The 13,731-nt window shown below is 44.5% G+C and overlaps 1 protein-coding gene across 1 annotated transcript in view; it reads left to right on the forward strand.

The window, feature by feature from the left end:
* Eefsec (eukaryotic elongation factor, selenocysteine-tRNA specific) overlaps window positions 1-13,731 on the forward strand; it is a 210,282-nt gene that overhangs the window by 105,468 nt on the left and 91,083 nt on the right. Inside the window, exon 4 of the mRNA XM_048416458.3 lies at window positions 825-989. Within this exon, the coding sequence (XP_048272415.2) occupies window positions 825-989 (165 nt within the window). The remainder of the gene's footprint in view (window positions 1-824; window positions 990-13,731) is intronic.

The raw sequence follows: 13,731 nt of genomic DNA on the forward strand, positions 1-13,731 counted from the left end.
ATGTACTGGTCATGCCTATATTTCACACCTAAGAAATGTTTTCTGGAAGATGCACTTGTTACTCCACCAGTTTTAGAGAACACAAATTTGGGATCCTGGGATAATTCAAGCAAAATCCAGAAAAATATAACTATGAAAGATATTTGTATGTTCCTTTAAGGAATGAGTCTCTGTGTAAATCTCAGACCAAGTCTCTTCTGATTCTCTCCATTTTTCCCCCAAAGGAGTTGTTATCATGAGACAATGCTTTGAGAACATTTATTCCTGACCTGAATACTTAGACATCATTACTACTCCCTCATGAAATCAGAAAGTAGAAAATACAAAGAGCAGTGTGGTCTCTCCTCTGCACTTTTATAAAAAATAGTGATTAGCTCTGACTGTATCTCAAGCACGTAAATGACCTGAGGAGCAGTGGCCAGTTGGTGCTGTTGCATATGGAAAGTGAGCCATGAAGGAAAGGTGGAATCAAGTCACAGTAGCTTCAGGGCTGAGTTAACTTAGATCTTCGTTTGTTAGGGCCTGGAAGAGGGCAGAAAGACTCCATAGCGCAATCACAGACCTTGGCCTTGGACCTCAGGCATAGGCTGCTGCCTCTGGAAGCCAGCCTTATCCTCTTTCACCTCAAGTTCTCCCTCCTTTGTCCTTCGCTCACATGCCTTTTCACCACAGGATGGAGGCCTCACCGAGTCCCTGTTTCCTCTCACTGAGTTAAGTTACAGTATTGGTTCTTTGATCTGGGCCAGCTTGCCAGGTAGCCCTGGAGGATGGCAGTGACATAGCCTTCATGCCTGTACGTAGCTATAGCAATATTTCTTTTCCAGCTCCTGAAGTCCCAGATTTCCATCCCAGCAAGAGACCCCTCGGGACCGTTCCTTATGTCTGTGGACCACTGCTTCTCCATCAAGGGTCAGGGCACCGTGATGACTGGAACCATCCTTTCAGGCACTATTAGCCTCGGGGACAGTGTGGAGATCCCTGCCCTCAAGGTCAGTCCTGCCTTGACTTTCCTTTGTTCCCTATAACAGCAGGGGAGAGGACAGGGCCTTGGTTTTTAGGACAGCAGAGTGTACTGAACCTTTCCTAAGTCTTTTCTCCTACCTGAGAGGTGAGGTCATGGGCAGCTCTGAGACACTATCCACTGTTCAACCATTCTGGATTCTAGAACTGCAGTGACTATGTGGTAGGGGCTAATTGGGGCTCATCTGAGAGGTTCCCAAGATAAAGATGCTGTGTCTTCAGGGGTAAGGTGAATTTTAAGAGCATATGGCCAAGAAACTAGGGTGTCAGGGTGAAAGTCTAAGCTTTCTGAATGTTGGCAACAAGTGTGATAGAACTATTTTTTCATCCGTTGTACCCCAGGCTAGCCTTGAATTTGTGATTATCCTGCCTCAGCCTCCTCAGAGCTAACATTACGCTTGTGCGTGTGTGTGTGTGTGTGTGTGTGTGTGTGTGTGTGTGCCACTAAACCTAGCTTTAGAGCTCAGGCACCTTTTTCTTAGCTAAGGATCTTAAATCCCTTGCAGTTTTGGTGCAGTCATCCACTATGCCAGTAATCCAGATCACTCTGCCTTCTCAGTGACCACAGCAGGTGCCCTGAAAGCTCTTTGAATACCCTTAGGAAGAATGGAGGCTTATGTTCTCCCCATCTTCTCCTTCTCCAGGTACCATGCCCTGTTTGACTTTGATAATGACTTTATTCAGAAGGTATTACTTAATTAGACCTAGTGGTACCTATCTGTAATCCCAGCTATTAAAGAAGCTGAGGCTGGGGACCTTAATATGCTCCTGACTCTAAGAGAAAAAGTGTATGTGTTGGGGCAGGGGGAGTGAACCTGACAAGAGCTCAGTGGTGGAGTGCTTGCCTAGCGTAAGATCTTACAGCAAAATCTGCCCATGTTTAAGCATTATGTCTGGGCACTGAGCAAGCAGACCAAAGCTCAGCCCTTATCCTGACCAAGAAAGGGTCACCGTATTCCTGTACCTTGTGCCATCTCTTGTTTAGAACCGTGTGGTTGGGCACAAGAAAGGGCATTTTCTAGGAACAGAGATGAATAGTGTTGTACGTCACGTGAAGGAAGGTAGAAGGAAGCAGGGAGATCCAATTTGGGCGTGGGGAGAGGCTGAGTTCTTATAAATCTGGAGACTCTGTGGATGATGCAGTCAGAACTGGGCAGCAAGACCCTGTCCTTTCCTAAGGATAATTGTAGATTAAAATCCTCTTCTCTTCCCCTAGTGTAGATATTCCTCTGAAGATCACATAAATTGAAGCCTTTTAAAGCCAGGGGTTGCAAGTATAGATTGTACAAAATAAAGCATAAAATTATGAAAATTGAAAACAAGAATAGAGTTGTGACTTTGTGACTCTTAGTTGGAACAGAAAGAAAATTGATGCTAAATTTTTGAACAATTCCTGTGTTCAGCAAGGTAGCTACCTAGACTAGCTCCTTCCACTCTGGGCAAACAAAATTGGCAGCTTGAGAGAGGAACTAAAGATAGGAAAGAGGTGTGATGGGGCTCTCAGTGGTGAGCTTTGATATAGGGGTCTGCTGGGCATTTGAGGGAGTAGAGAAGGCTTTTGATAGCAGAGTCAGTAGCTGCAGGGCCGAGAACAAGGGCTTGGAGGGAAGATAAAACCAACATTCCTCATCCTGGAAAGGCAGACAGACATTTGTGTGGAGATATGCTTTGAAACTCCTGGCCACCTCTTTTACCCATTAAGGTACAATTTGCCCATCTACATTCTGACCTGTAGCCCTCAAGCTTGTGACAGATGTTTAGCACCTGCACATCTAGCTCTTCGCTTGCTGTGGTATACCTGTATTCCCAGATGACTTCTCAGGAATCTTACTGGTCAGGGAAAGCAGAACTTGTGATATATTTGGATAGTCTGCTAAGATTTTCAAGCACACTGTGGAAGATGCAGCCTTCTCTTTTCCACTTAAAAGTGAGGTGTGGGGAGAAAGTAGCGAATCAAGGAAGTGCTGTTAAGGTGTGGTTAGTCCACAGCTTCTCAGACTGTTCAGACTGCTAAGGACACTGGAATTAGGGGACGGCTGTTGAGAAAGCATAACTGTAGTGGGGGGCTTCCTTTCATTGAAAACATTAGGGTGTGCCTGGTGGGCCAGTCAAGCATCTCAGAAGAAGCTGGGATGGAAGAGGGCTTATTGAGGAAGGATGTGTGGGACCCCACCTGTTTAATAGCACAGGTTGCTGTGTGTACATGGCATACCCTACATGTCAGAGACTTGAACTAGCAGCATCCCTGGACAGGAAGGTGCAGAGACCTGACCAAATGAGAAGAAAAAAAGGCTTTTGGGCTGGGATACTACACACAGGAAGTGATAGTCCTTCTTGGCTTAAAAATTCATGATATCCTTTAAATATATATATATATATATGAGTTAAAAAAAAAAACTATGACAACTCTAAGCACAGAACCAGAGAAGTGGGTCTGGGATTGGACTGTTGTGTCCTGCCCCCAGACAAGGCCTATCATGTGCCCAGAAGCTTTGTGGGCATGTTGACATTCTCTTCAGAGGCTCTCATGGGCTGCAAGTGCACAGAAGCTCACCTCGGAGCCTAAGTCCCAGTTTCTTGACCTATAACCCCTCCATTGGCTGTGATTCGTGACCAGTGCCTGTCAAGCCTGTCAAGCATGAAAGGCATCATAAATCGTGGCCTTCTTCCCAAGCACAGTACCATCCTTGTCAGATTTTACTAATAGATGCGGACACATCTGACCGCGTGAACTCCCTTGGAGGCAGGACACAGCCATTCCAAATAAACAGTGCATTCCCTCAGCCATACCTTGGCCTGTTTCTGCTGCCATGTCCATTCCCAGCTGGGGCTGATTAGCTGAGTGAGGAAATGTTGGGGGAACAAGGAGTAAATAAAGAGCGGGGAATTCTCATTTAGATCCCAGAAAGGTTTTAACAGCAAACATCCCGAGAGTTACAGCTTTCTGGCTGTCTTGGGTCTATAGGTTAGGGGATCCCTCTGGTGAGATTTTATCTGGGGATTGTATGCGAGTCATATTCCTGATGGTGATTGACTACTGGGTTGTAATACCAGAAACTGTCAGAGCCTCAGACATGGGAAAGAGCATGCTGGAAGTTCAGAACACACCTGGTATCTTCCTGCTCTTTGGGCTAAGGCAATTTGCTTAACCTCTCTGTGCTACAGTGATTTAGTGCTGACAAACTGTGCTTGCTTCTGGCCAGGGTTATGGAGCAAGGGATTTGGGAGGATTGGGGTAGTGTTTGGAAAGGCTTTTGCACTAGGAGTGGCAGTATCAGAGTTAACATTTTTGGCTCTTTGTCACCTCTTGGTGTCACATGGGGAACTCTTTTTGTAGATTCAGAGAGATAAATGTGGTGTGGTCTGGCTGTAAAGACACTATCACTAAGGACTGCTGGAGGACTTTCTGAAATGTGATGTCCTTTGCAGACAGCTCAGCCGTTGCTGGGATAATGGTGAGATGTATTAGTAGCATAATAGATACTTAGTTTATGAGACATGTAGAGGGTCAGAATTTGATAGTGTATTCCTCCAAAGTTGTTATGGTCAGACTTATTTTGCTCTAGAGATGACTAGGAAAACCTTGACACTTAGGGCATTGTTGCTTTTACCTTTGTCTTGGCTCTTAGAAATTGGTAACTATGTGGCTGAGATTATAACATATGGGAAGAATAATTTTCCTCACATTCCACAGACCTCTCCTTCCTTCTACTACTATTTCTTTTTTAAAATAAAAAAGAATTGAGACAGGGTCGCATTATATACCCCTATAGCCTATAACTCAATATGTAGATCATGCTATCTTTGAACTCAGAGATTTGCCTACCTCTGCCTTCAAGCACAGAGATTATAGGCTTGTGCCACAGAGGCTGGTTCTGTCCACTTTTCTTATCTCAGCCTTGGTATACTCTGCTAACAGTCCCTAAGGTCCTTTGTACTCTCAAAACTGCAGGCCTCTCCCCCTTTGGAAAGCTGCCCTCCTGACCTGGGCCTGTGAGCACTCAGCCCAACACTCAGCTTGCTATGACAATATTTGTCCCTGAGTTTTTATTTCCATTGATGCTGACCTCCTACCTGTCCATCTGTCCTCAGGATTAGTCCCTGGATGACCCTACAAAATATGTGATTAATAGGACAAAAAGTCCCTAGAGTGATATAGATATGAATAATTTACATTTGTATAAATTTTACTTTATTGATACAAGTTTAAGGTCAATTTTGTTATGTGTGTGTATTTCTGATATTGATTAAGGTGTTGTGATTGTATAGTTCATTTAAAAATGTAATGTATAATTAGGAAATATAGGTTGTTAATGAATAATCGATAAGAGTCAAGCTTGTAGTCATGTTAGTTATATTTTCTAGATATATAGAGATATATTTTTGTTAGATAGGCATTCTTCATATCTTTCAAAGACTACAGAATATGGCATTTAATGTTTTAATAACTTAGGGCTTTTCAAGACAGTGAGACACATCTGCTCCTGGCAGCACCAATCTACTTCAAGAGGAAGATGGGCATTGAAGAGACTCCTTATGGAGTTGGTTAGCCATTTGGGCAAGAAACTGCTCTTGCCTGGACTGTCGCATAAACTGGAGATAAAGAACCCACAGAGAGAGGACTGCTGAACTTGCCTAAAGGTGATATGGTCTTTCGGGGTTCCTGATTCCTGAAAGAGTCTGCGAAACATTCTGCAGGATAAAGCAGATAGTGACTGAACTGACTTTGAAATTTTCTGCTTTATGGAAATGTCTACTGGAAACTATGGGCCTGTAGGCTGAAGATGGATGCCCCAACGATACAAAAGAACTTTGAGTGATTGTACAGGCAGCGAGATGTCTCTGTCATTTCTAGAGTTTTGGAAGTTGTTTATTTCTTGTTTGCTTAGGTAATGTTATATCCTTCTGGAGTCTTTGATGGAGTTGAAGAATAGATAGATATAGTTTTCCTTAGTTATGATAAAAGATAAAATAGATATAAATATTGTAACTGTAATTCTTGCTTGGTAACTGTTTTGTTATATGTAATTTTACTATGTTAAAGTTAAAGCCTTTCTTTTTTGTTTAAACAGAAAAGGGGGAAATGGTGTAGGAGGGTCTTCTTTCTATGTGTTGCTTTCATTGATCAAATAAAGAACCTGCCTTGGCCTTTTGATAGGACAGCAACTTAGATAGGCGGAGTAGACTGAACAGAATGCTGGGAGAAAGAAAGCAGAGTCAGGCAGACACCATGAAGCTCTGGCCCGAGATGGACGTAGGTTAGAATCTTTCTGGTAAACCACAACCCCGTGGTGATACACAGATTACTAGATATGGGTTAAAGCAAGATGTGAGAGTTAGCCAAGAAGAGGCTAAATATAATGGGCCAGGCAGTGTTTAAATGAATACAGTTTCTGTGTAATTATTTTGGGTAAAGCTGGCCGGGAGCCGGGCACCAGAATACAGCCCACCACTCCTTTTTACCACACTAGAGCAAGTAATTGAATTGTTTTTTAGTTGCATTTGATTGGTATTGGATAATGGGTGTCCTTGGAGGCCATGTTTAGCTTCTCCTGAGGCTATGTCTTCTCTTTTTTGTTTTGTTTTGTTTTGTTTTTGTTTTTTTGTTTTTTGAGACAGGGTTTCTCTGTGTATCTCTGGCTGTCCTGGAACTCACACTGTACACTAGGCTGGCCTCAAACTCACAGATCTACCTGCCTCTATCTCCTGGGTACTGGGATTAAAGGTGTACACCATGACTGCCCAGCTATATCTACTCTTTAAAGCAGTATCCTGCTGCTTCATCAGTAAGCAGAGGTAGAGATGTACCCTAGGGTCATCATGTGGTCTTGTTTGGGAGAGCAGCTCATTCTATGTCTAGGGCTAAACAGCTGCCTTTCCTGGCAAGGCCCTAATCTAGGAAGCTGTTCTTTCTTTGTCTGATTTTCATTTAGAAGTTATATCCTGACTTCATAGCTAGCTGGGTTTTTTTTTTGTTTTGTTTTAGAAGAGCTATGCTGGAAAGCAGGCTTCCTGTGAATTTGACGCTTTCATAGGTTAGTTTTGTCAGTGGAGACTTGTGCAGCCTGTTCTCCAGATCTGCATGTGCCTGGGGGTGCCAGAAGCCTGGGCATGGAGCCCCTTGCTCACTCTAGTGGAGCAGCAGAGCAGGAGAGAGGCAGTGGTAGAAATTGTGACAGTCAGGGGGGAACTGGGGGGGCTACCCTTTGAGTAGATCAGCTCTTGCTTGGTGGCCATACAGCCATAGCTGTGCCCACTGAGGCCACTGCTACTACTCCTTCACCTCACCCTGCCTTCTGCTCCACCTTTTTATTACACCTAGCATCGACAGAACCACCTTAGACAGAGAACTGCCTGTGTCCAGCTCTCTGACCTGTTCAGCTGTCTAGACCTATGGTCTCAATGTAAAGCCTGTAGTCCTCTCATGGCATGGAAAATTGTAAGCTTTCCTGAGACTGACACTTAAGCCTCAGTGTCATATCTAGAGCCTCTCAGGATCACCTGCTGCTCTCAGTGTAATAGCCTTAAGTGAGGTAGAAACTGGGTCAGTCCTGTCACTAAATTGGGGAAGCCCCTCTGCAGATCTTGTGGTATCAAACCTATTCTCCATGCCATACATCTGCCTTTCTATGTTTCCAGAAGCCTTCACATCTGAGATGTCATACTCCTATGGTTAATCCCTAGTACTACTCTATCCTAGAAGGCCAATCTGATTGGGTAGGGTGAGAGAAAGTTAAAGTGGAGTCCTGGGCCTTGGAAAGCTGAGGCAGGAAGCCAGCCTTCAGACACTGGAGAGGAAGGAGGTAATGCCTGGAATGGAAGATCATAAATATCATCAGCTACCAGCCCTTGGGAGACACAAGAAAGAGGGAGAAGCAAGAAGAAGGGCCTAGAAGTAGAGACTGAGCCCTAAAGATTTCTGGGAACCACCTCAGGACTGGGTTCTGTGAGAGCCATATCTCAAGCCGTTTGGCCAGGACATCTGCTCTCAGCCAGAAGCACCCCAAGTGGCAGGAACAGAGCCTTCTCTTCAGCTGTCAAGAGTGTAAGCCCAAGCTCGTCACTGTGACTGAGATAAGTTAGATGTTCTGACTGGCTGGCTACAGTACATGAGCACCCTAGAGCTGCAAGATTCTGGGTGGGAGGGGAGGGGCGGGGAGTTCTTTGAGAGAGCTGGGATCTGTTGATACAAAGCAGTGTTAACTGTTTGGCAGAAAAACGGGAAGTAGCAACCTACTTTGCAGATCAGGCTCTGGACATATATGGACTGTATTTTAGGCTTTCTCCTCTACTCCATGGAACAGTTACATCACATCACAGAGCCAATGTTTCCTCCTTGGTTAGTCCACCATGACTTAGCAAGGTTACACAGTATGTCTACAAAAGAAATTATGGGTAGGGCTTGCTGCCTCTGTCATTGTTATTGTCTCTGTCTCAGCCACCAACCTCACATAGAACTCTGAGTCTTGTCTCCCCAACCCCATAATCCTTTTTGCTTAGTCCTTAGAGAATTGCAGCTCAGGTGTTAATCTGAGCTTTATACAGCAAACAGTCTAGGACACACTGGCTCATGAGATTTTGCCTTCTGTCTTAAGGATGTGAATCACGTTTGTAGTGAAGTTGTAATATCCTGTGGTCTTAGCAGGGCTTGGCTGAGGATGGACACTGGCAGGTTACAGCAGGAGATTAATCTCAGAAGGCAGGTGGCAGGGAGGAAGGTTCTCTGCTGTCAGCAGAAGTTGCATTCAGCATTTTATACGAGTTTTATTCCTGTGGAAATCCTGAAGGCTTTTTCACCCCCTCAATCGCAATAACTGCCACACTATCTCCCCAAATATTAGCTGCAGCTTGACACACTGATCCCACATGCACCTCCATGGTGCCGACATCTCTCCAGTGGCCACTGTTTTATGTTGTTGTTGTTTTTTTAATTTTATTGGTTTTATTGAACTCTACATTTTTCTCTGCTCCCCTCCCTGCCTCTCTCCTCCCCTTCAACCCTCTCCCAAGGTCCCTGTGCTCCCAATTTACTCAGAAGATCTTGTCTTTTTCTACTTGCCGTGTAGATTAGATCTATGTATGTCTCTCTTAGGGTCCTCATTGTTGTCTAGGTTCTCTAGATTGTGATTTGTGGGCTGGTTTTCTTTGCTTTATGTTTAAAAAGCACTTATGAGTGAGTTCATGTGATAATTGTCTTTCTGGGTCTGGGTTATCTCACGCAAATAATGTTTTCTAGCTCCATCCATTTTCCTGCAAAATTCAAGATGTCGTTATTTTTTTCTTTTGTGTAGTAAATGTACCACATTTTCCTTATCCATTCTTCGGTCAAGGGGCATTTAGGTTGTTTCTAGGTTCTGGATATGACAAACAATGCTGTTATGAACATAGTTGAACTCATGTCCTTGTGGCACGATTGAACATCCTTTGAATATATACCTAAAAGTGGTATTGCTGGGTCTTGAGGAAGGTTGTTTCCTAAATTTCTGAGAAATTGCCACACTGACATCCAAAGGGGTGTTCCAGCTTATACTCCTACCAGCAATGCAGGAGTGTTCCCTTTACCTCACAATCTCTCCAGCATAAGTTGTCATCAGTGTTTTTGATCTTAGCCATTCTTCCAGGTGTAAGATGGAATCTCAGAGTTGTTTTGATTTGCATTTCTCTGATGGCTAAGGATGTTGAGCATTTCCTTAAGTGTCTTTCAGCCATTTTAGATTCCTCTGCTGAGAGTTCTCTGTTTAGGTCTTTTTTATATATATTTATTGAGTTCTATATTTTTCTCTGCTTCCCTCCCTGCCTCTCCTCTCCCCCCTTCAACCCTCCTCCAAGGTCCCCATGCTCCCAATTTACTCAGGAGATCTTCTCTTTTTCTACTTTCTACTTCCCATGTAGATTATATCTATGTAAGTCTCTCTTAGTGTTCCTATTGTTGTCTAAATTCTCTGGTATTGTACTCCATTTTTTATTGGATTATTTGTTCTTTTGATGACCAATTTCTTGAGTTCTTTGTATATTTTGGAGACCAGGCCTGTCTGATGTGAGATTAGTGAAGATCTTTTCCCATTCTGTAGGCTGTTGTCTTGTCTTGTTGACCGTGTCCTTTGCTTTACAGAAGCTTTTCCTTCAGTTTCAGGAGGTCCCATTTATTAAATGTTTCTCTCAGTGTCTGTGCTACTAGTGTTATATTTAAGAAGTGGTCTCCTGTGCCAAGGCATTCGAGTGTACTTCCCACTTTCTCTTCTATGAGGTTCAGTGTGTCTGGTTTTATGTTGAGGTCTTTGATCCATTTGGATTATTATTTTTTTGCTTCTTTGTCAAAAGTCAGGTGTTTGAAGGTGTGTGAATTAATATCCGGGTCTTCGATTTGATTCCATTGGTCCTCCTGTCTGTTCTTATGCCAATACCTGTTTTCAGTACTGTAGCTCTGTAGTAGAGTTTGAAGTCAGGGAATGAGATGCCTCCAGAAGTTCATTTATTGTATTGTTTTGGCTGTTCTGGGTTTTTCTTTTCTATATGAAGTTGAGTACTGTTCTTTCAAGATCTGTGAAGAATTTTGCTGGGATTTTGATGGGCATTGCATTGAATCTGTAGATTGCTTTTGGTAAGATTGCCATGTTTACTATGTTAATTCACAGTTTTATGTTTTGACACTCTACCCTTAGGTACAGTGCAAGGCCCACAATTCTACAGGGAGGCCTGACTGCTCAGATGCTGTGGGTGAATTAGAAATTTTGTGGGGCTGGTCTACTTAGGGTCTCATGTTCTCAACTTACGTTTGGTAACTTTTAGAGGTAGTGGATTCAGAAATAGAGCTGGAATTTGGCCTGATGCAAGGAGAAAGCCCAGAGAGGATAGAGTTTATTTAAATTGCTTCCTGGGTACCAGACTGTACTCTGAAGCCACATAGATTACTAGTGGGCCATTAGCAGCAATCTGAAGACAGTGGTATTACCCCGAAAATCCCCACTAGTCCTTTGCCCTATCTTTTGCACAAGATAAAATAGACGTGGATGCTGAAGTCTTCTCAAGGCCAGTCAGCAGGGACCTCCATATATGCTCTGGCAGGATATATGCTCTTCCTTCTGCAGGAGCTCCCAGTAGGTAGGAAATTCAGCTGGAGCTGACTTCAACTTAAAGAGCCAGATAGAAGTCTTGGAGCCATCTGTAGTCACTCTATGAGGGCTTGGCCCTACAACAGGTCTACCCCGTTCCCTTAGGGGTTGAATGCACATGGTTCTGTGCAGGAAAAGCTACATCTGGGCATAGGTCCCAGTATGAGATGTGGCAGCTACAACCTGGGTATCTTGGGAGGGAGCAAGCCTGGAGCAATGCCGTCTTCTCCCTAGGTAGCCCATTCGCTGAACTTCCCACAAGGGCTAGTTATGTCCAGCCCTTTGGGCTTAAGAGTCTCATTGGGTCCCATTGTTGCTAGTCCTCCAGAATATTTATGGACTTACAGGTCTGAGCCGCAGATAAAACCAACCTGCCGAAACAGATATTACCTTACCGGGATGGCTGCCTGCCAGTGAGAGCCACGTGGACTGGGAGACATGTGAAGGTCTTGCCCACCTACAGTCTGAGTTCACACTTTCTACCACCATTTCTCTTGAGGGGTCAGAACTTGCAGAACCATGCTGACTGGCTTATACTTCCTACGTGGGAAGGTAGTTCCCCTGTCTGCTGTAAAGTGGGGGAGAACTTGTAACCATCCTCGGATAAGAGTGAGGGGATTGCCTAGCTGTTCTAATTTACTTTTCTGTTTTGTGATAAAACACTGACCAAAAGCAACTTGGGGGAGAGAGGATTTATTTGGCTTACAAGTTATTGTCTATCATTAGAGAAAGTCACAGTAGTAACTTGAGGCAGAAAATTTGGAGAAACACTGCTTACTGGCTTGCTTCCCCTGGCTTGTGTGCATAATGTGTTTGTTTATATACAATGTAAGCATACCTGCCCAAGGGTGACATTACCTACAATAGGAAAGGCCCTCCAACATCAACCAGCAATCAAGAAACTGTCCCACAGATATGCCCACAGACCAATCTGATGAAGGTGATTCCTCAGTTGAGGTTCCCTCTTCTCAAGTATAAGTTTGTATCAAGTTGACAGAAACTATGATAATGCAGGTCCCATGCATACACCTCAGTGCCTTTGTTAGATTGGTGTTGCTATTGTTGACACCACAGGATGATCTGGCTTCTGCCATCCTCTGATGGTAGTAGGACTTCACACACTGAATGCCTGTAAAGCAGATGGGTGACCAGAAGCTGCCTGTTGTTGGAGTACCAGCTTGGGCAGGCGGTCTCACAGACTCACAGAGTGGCCATTGCATCTGTATGTCCTACCACAAGGCAAGGTTCCTATCCTCTACAAACTCTGAGTGGGACTGAGTCAGTTTTGTTTCTAGATCAGGAGACTGATTTGATCAGAAATAACATTCATAGAGGGCTATGCTGGTATAGCTGGGCACCATGCCTTGTCAGCACAGCATCCAGGTCTCAAGTATGCATCCCATTGTTGGACCATAGGTGAGTCATTCCTCTGCAGTCCAGGCTACCTTTCTGATGAGAACAGCATCCAGAAGGGCCTGAAGGCACTTGTCCTTTTCACCCTTGTTTCTTTCTCATGGTAGGGAAGATGGCCAGGAAAGCTCTGACTCAGGGTAGGCCATGGTGGATAAGGGCTCACCACAACCTTTTCACCATAGCCTTGGGGCTACCATGCCCTTCTTCATCCATGGCATATGACATGTGCCACCAAGGAAAATGTGAGCTACTAGTAACCCAAGAGCTGACAGGACTACAATTTGGCGCTTGAAATAGATTCTCTATTGGGAAGTGAGTGACAGCCAGGGGTTGGGGAGTAGGTGGGCATAGCCTTGGTGCAGGAATGTTAAGTTGGCTGAACTGTGCCCAATACAGGCATGATACTGTGTGGCACCTAGCAGCATCTAGTCTGTGCAGTAGTCTCCAGCCGCCTTTCTGTAATGTAAGCAAGCTCTGGCTGCAGTGATCCATGTGGCCTGGTGTGGTCCAAGTTATTACTCCGCTTGCCTCTATGAAGCCCGTGCTGCCCTCTCCAGATGTCACTGCCTGAGGGTGGGCCACTAAGTATAATAAGTCCTCGGGGGACTGCAGTGGATGGAGTGTCCTTTATCCCTTCTTGTCAGAAACCAGTCTTGCCCCTTAGATGTATGCAGTGTTACAGAACCAGGAGGGCACAGCATCAGGAATGGTTGGGCCCACAGGTGAGTGGTACCTAAAGTAGCTGATGGACACGTGAGACTCTTTTCGCAGCAGACTAGAAGCTGGCTGCTTGGTAGACTATCAAAGAACAGAAACAGGAAGGGGATATCTGGAAGGTCAGAAGAGGAGGCTCCAGGGGAGCTGAGTCAGGAAATAGGTTCTAGGGACCCGATGTGGTCTCTGGGCTTTTGAGACCTTCTGCTTCTCTGTAGTCAGCCTGTGACTACAGTGTGAACTTGTTCCAGCTTCCAGGACCCACCTGTGCTTTAGGAAGGCCTCTTACTCTATATATGTAGAGTAAATCCCACAAACAGGGATGTCACTCCTGTCCTTTCCCAGTATTGAAATGTGAAGTCCAGCAGGCCCTAAGCCAGCACTTTTTGCTTGTAGGAACAACTACGTCTGTGCTTGTAAAAACTCAGTCATATCACAGTTGCCTGAATTCCAGTCAGCCCGAGCCAAGGAA

Source organism: Myodes glareolus, chromosome 6 (assembly GCF_982192425.1).
Source record: "Myodes glareolus chromosome 6, mMyoGla1.1, whole genome shotgun sequence".
NCBI lineage: Eukaryota > Metazoa > Chordata > Mammalia > Rodentia > Cricetidae > Myodes > Myodes glareolus.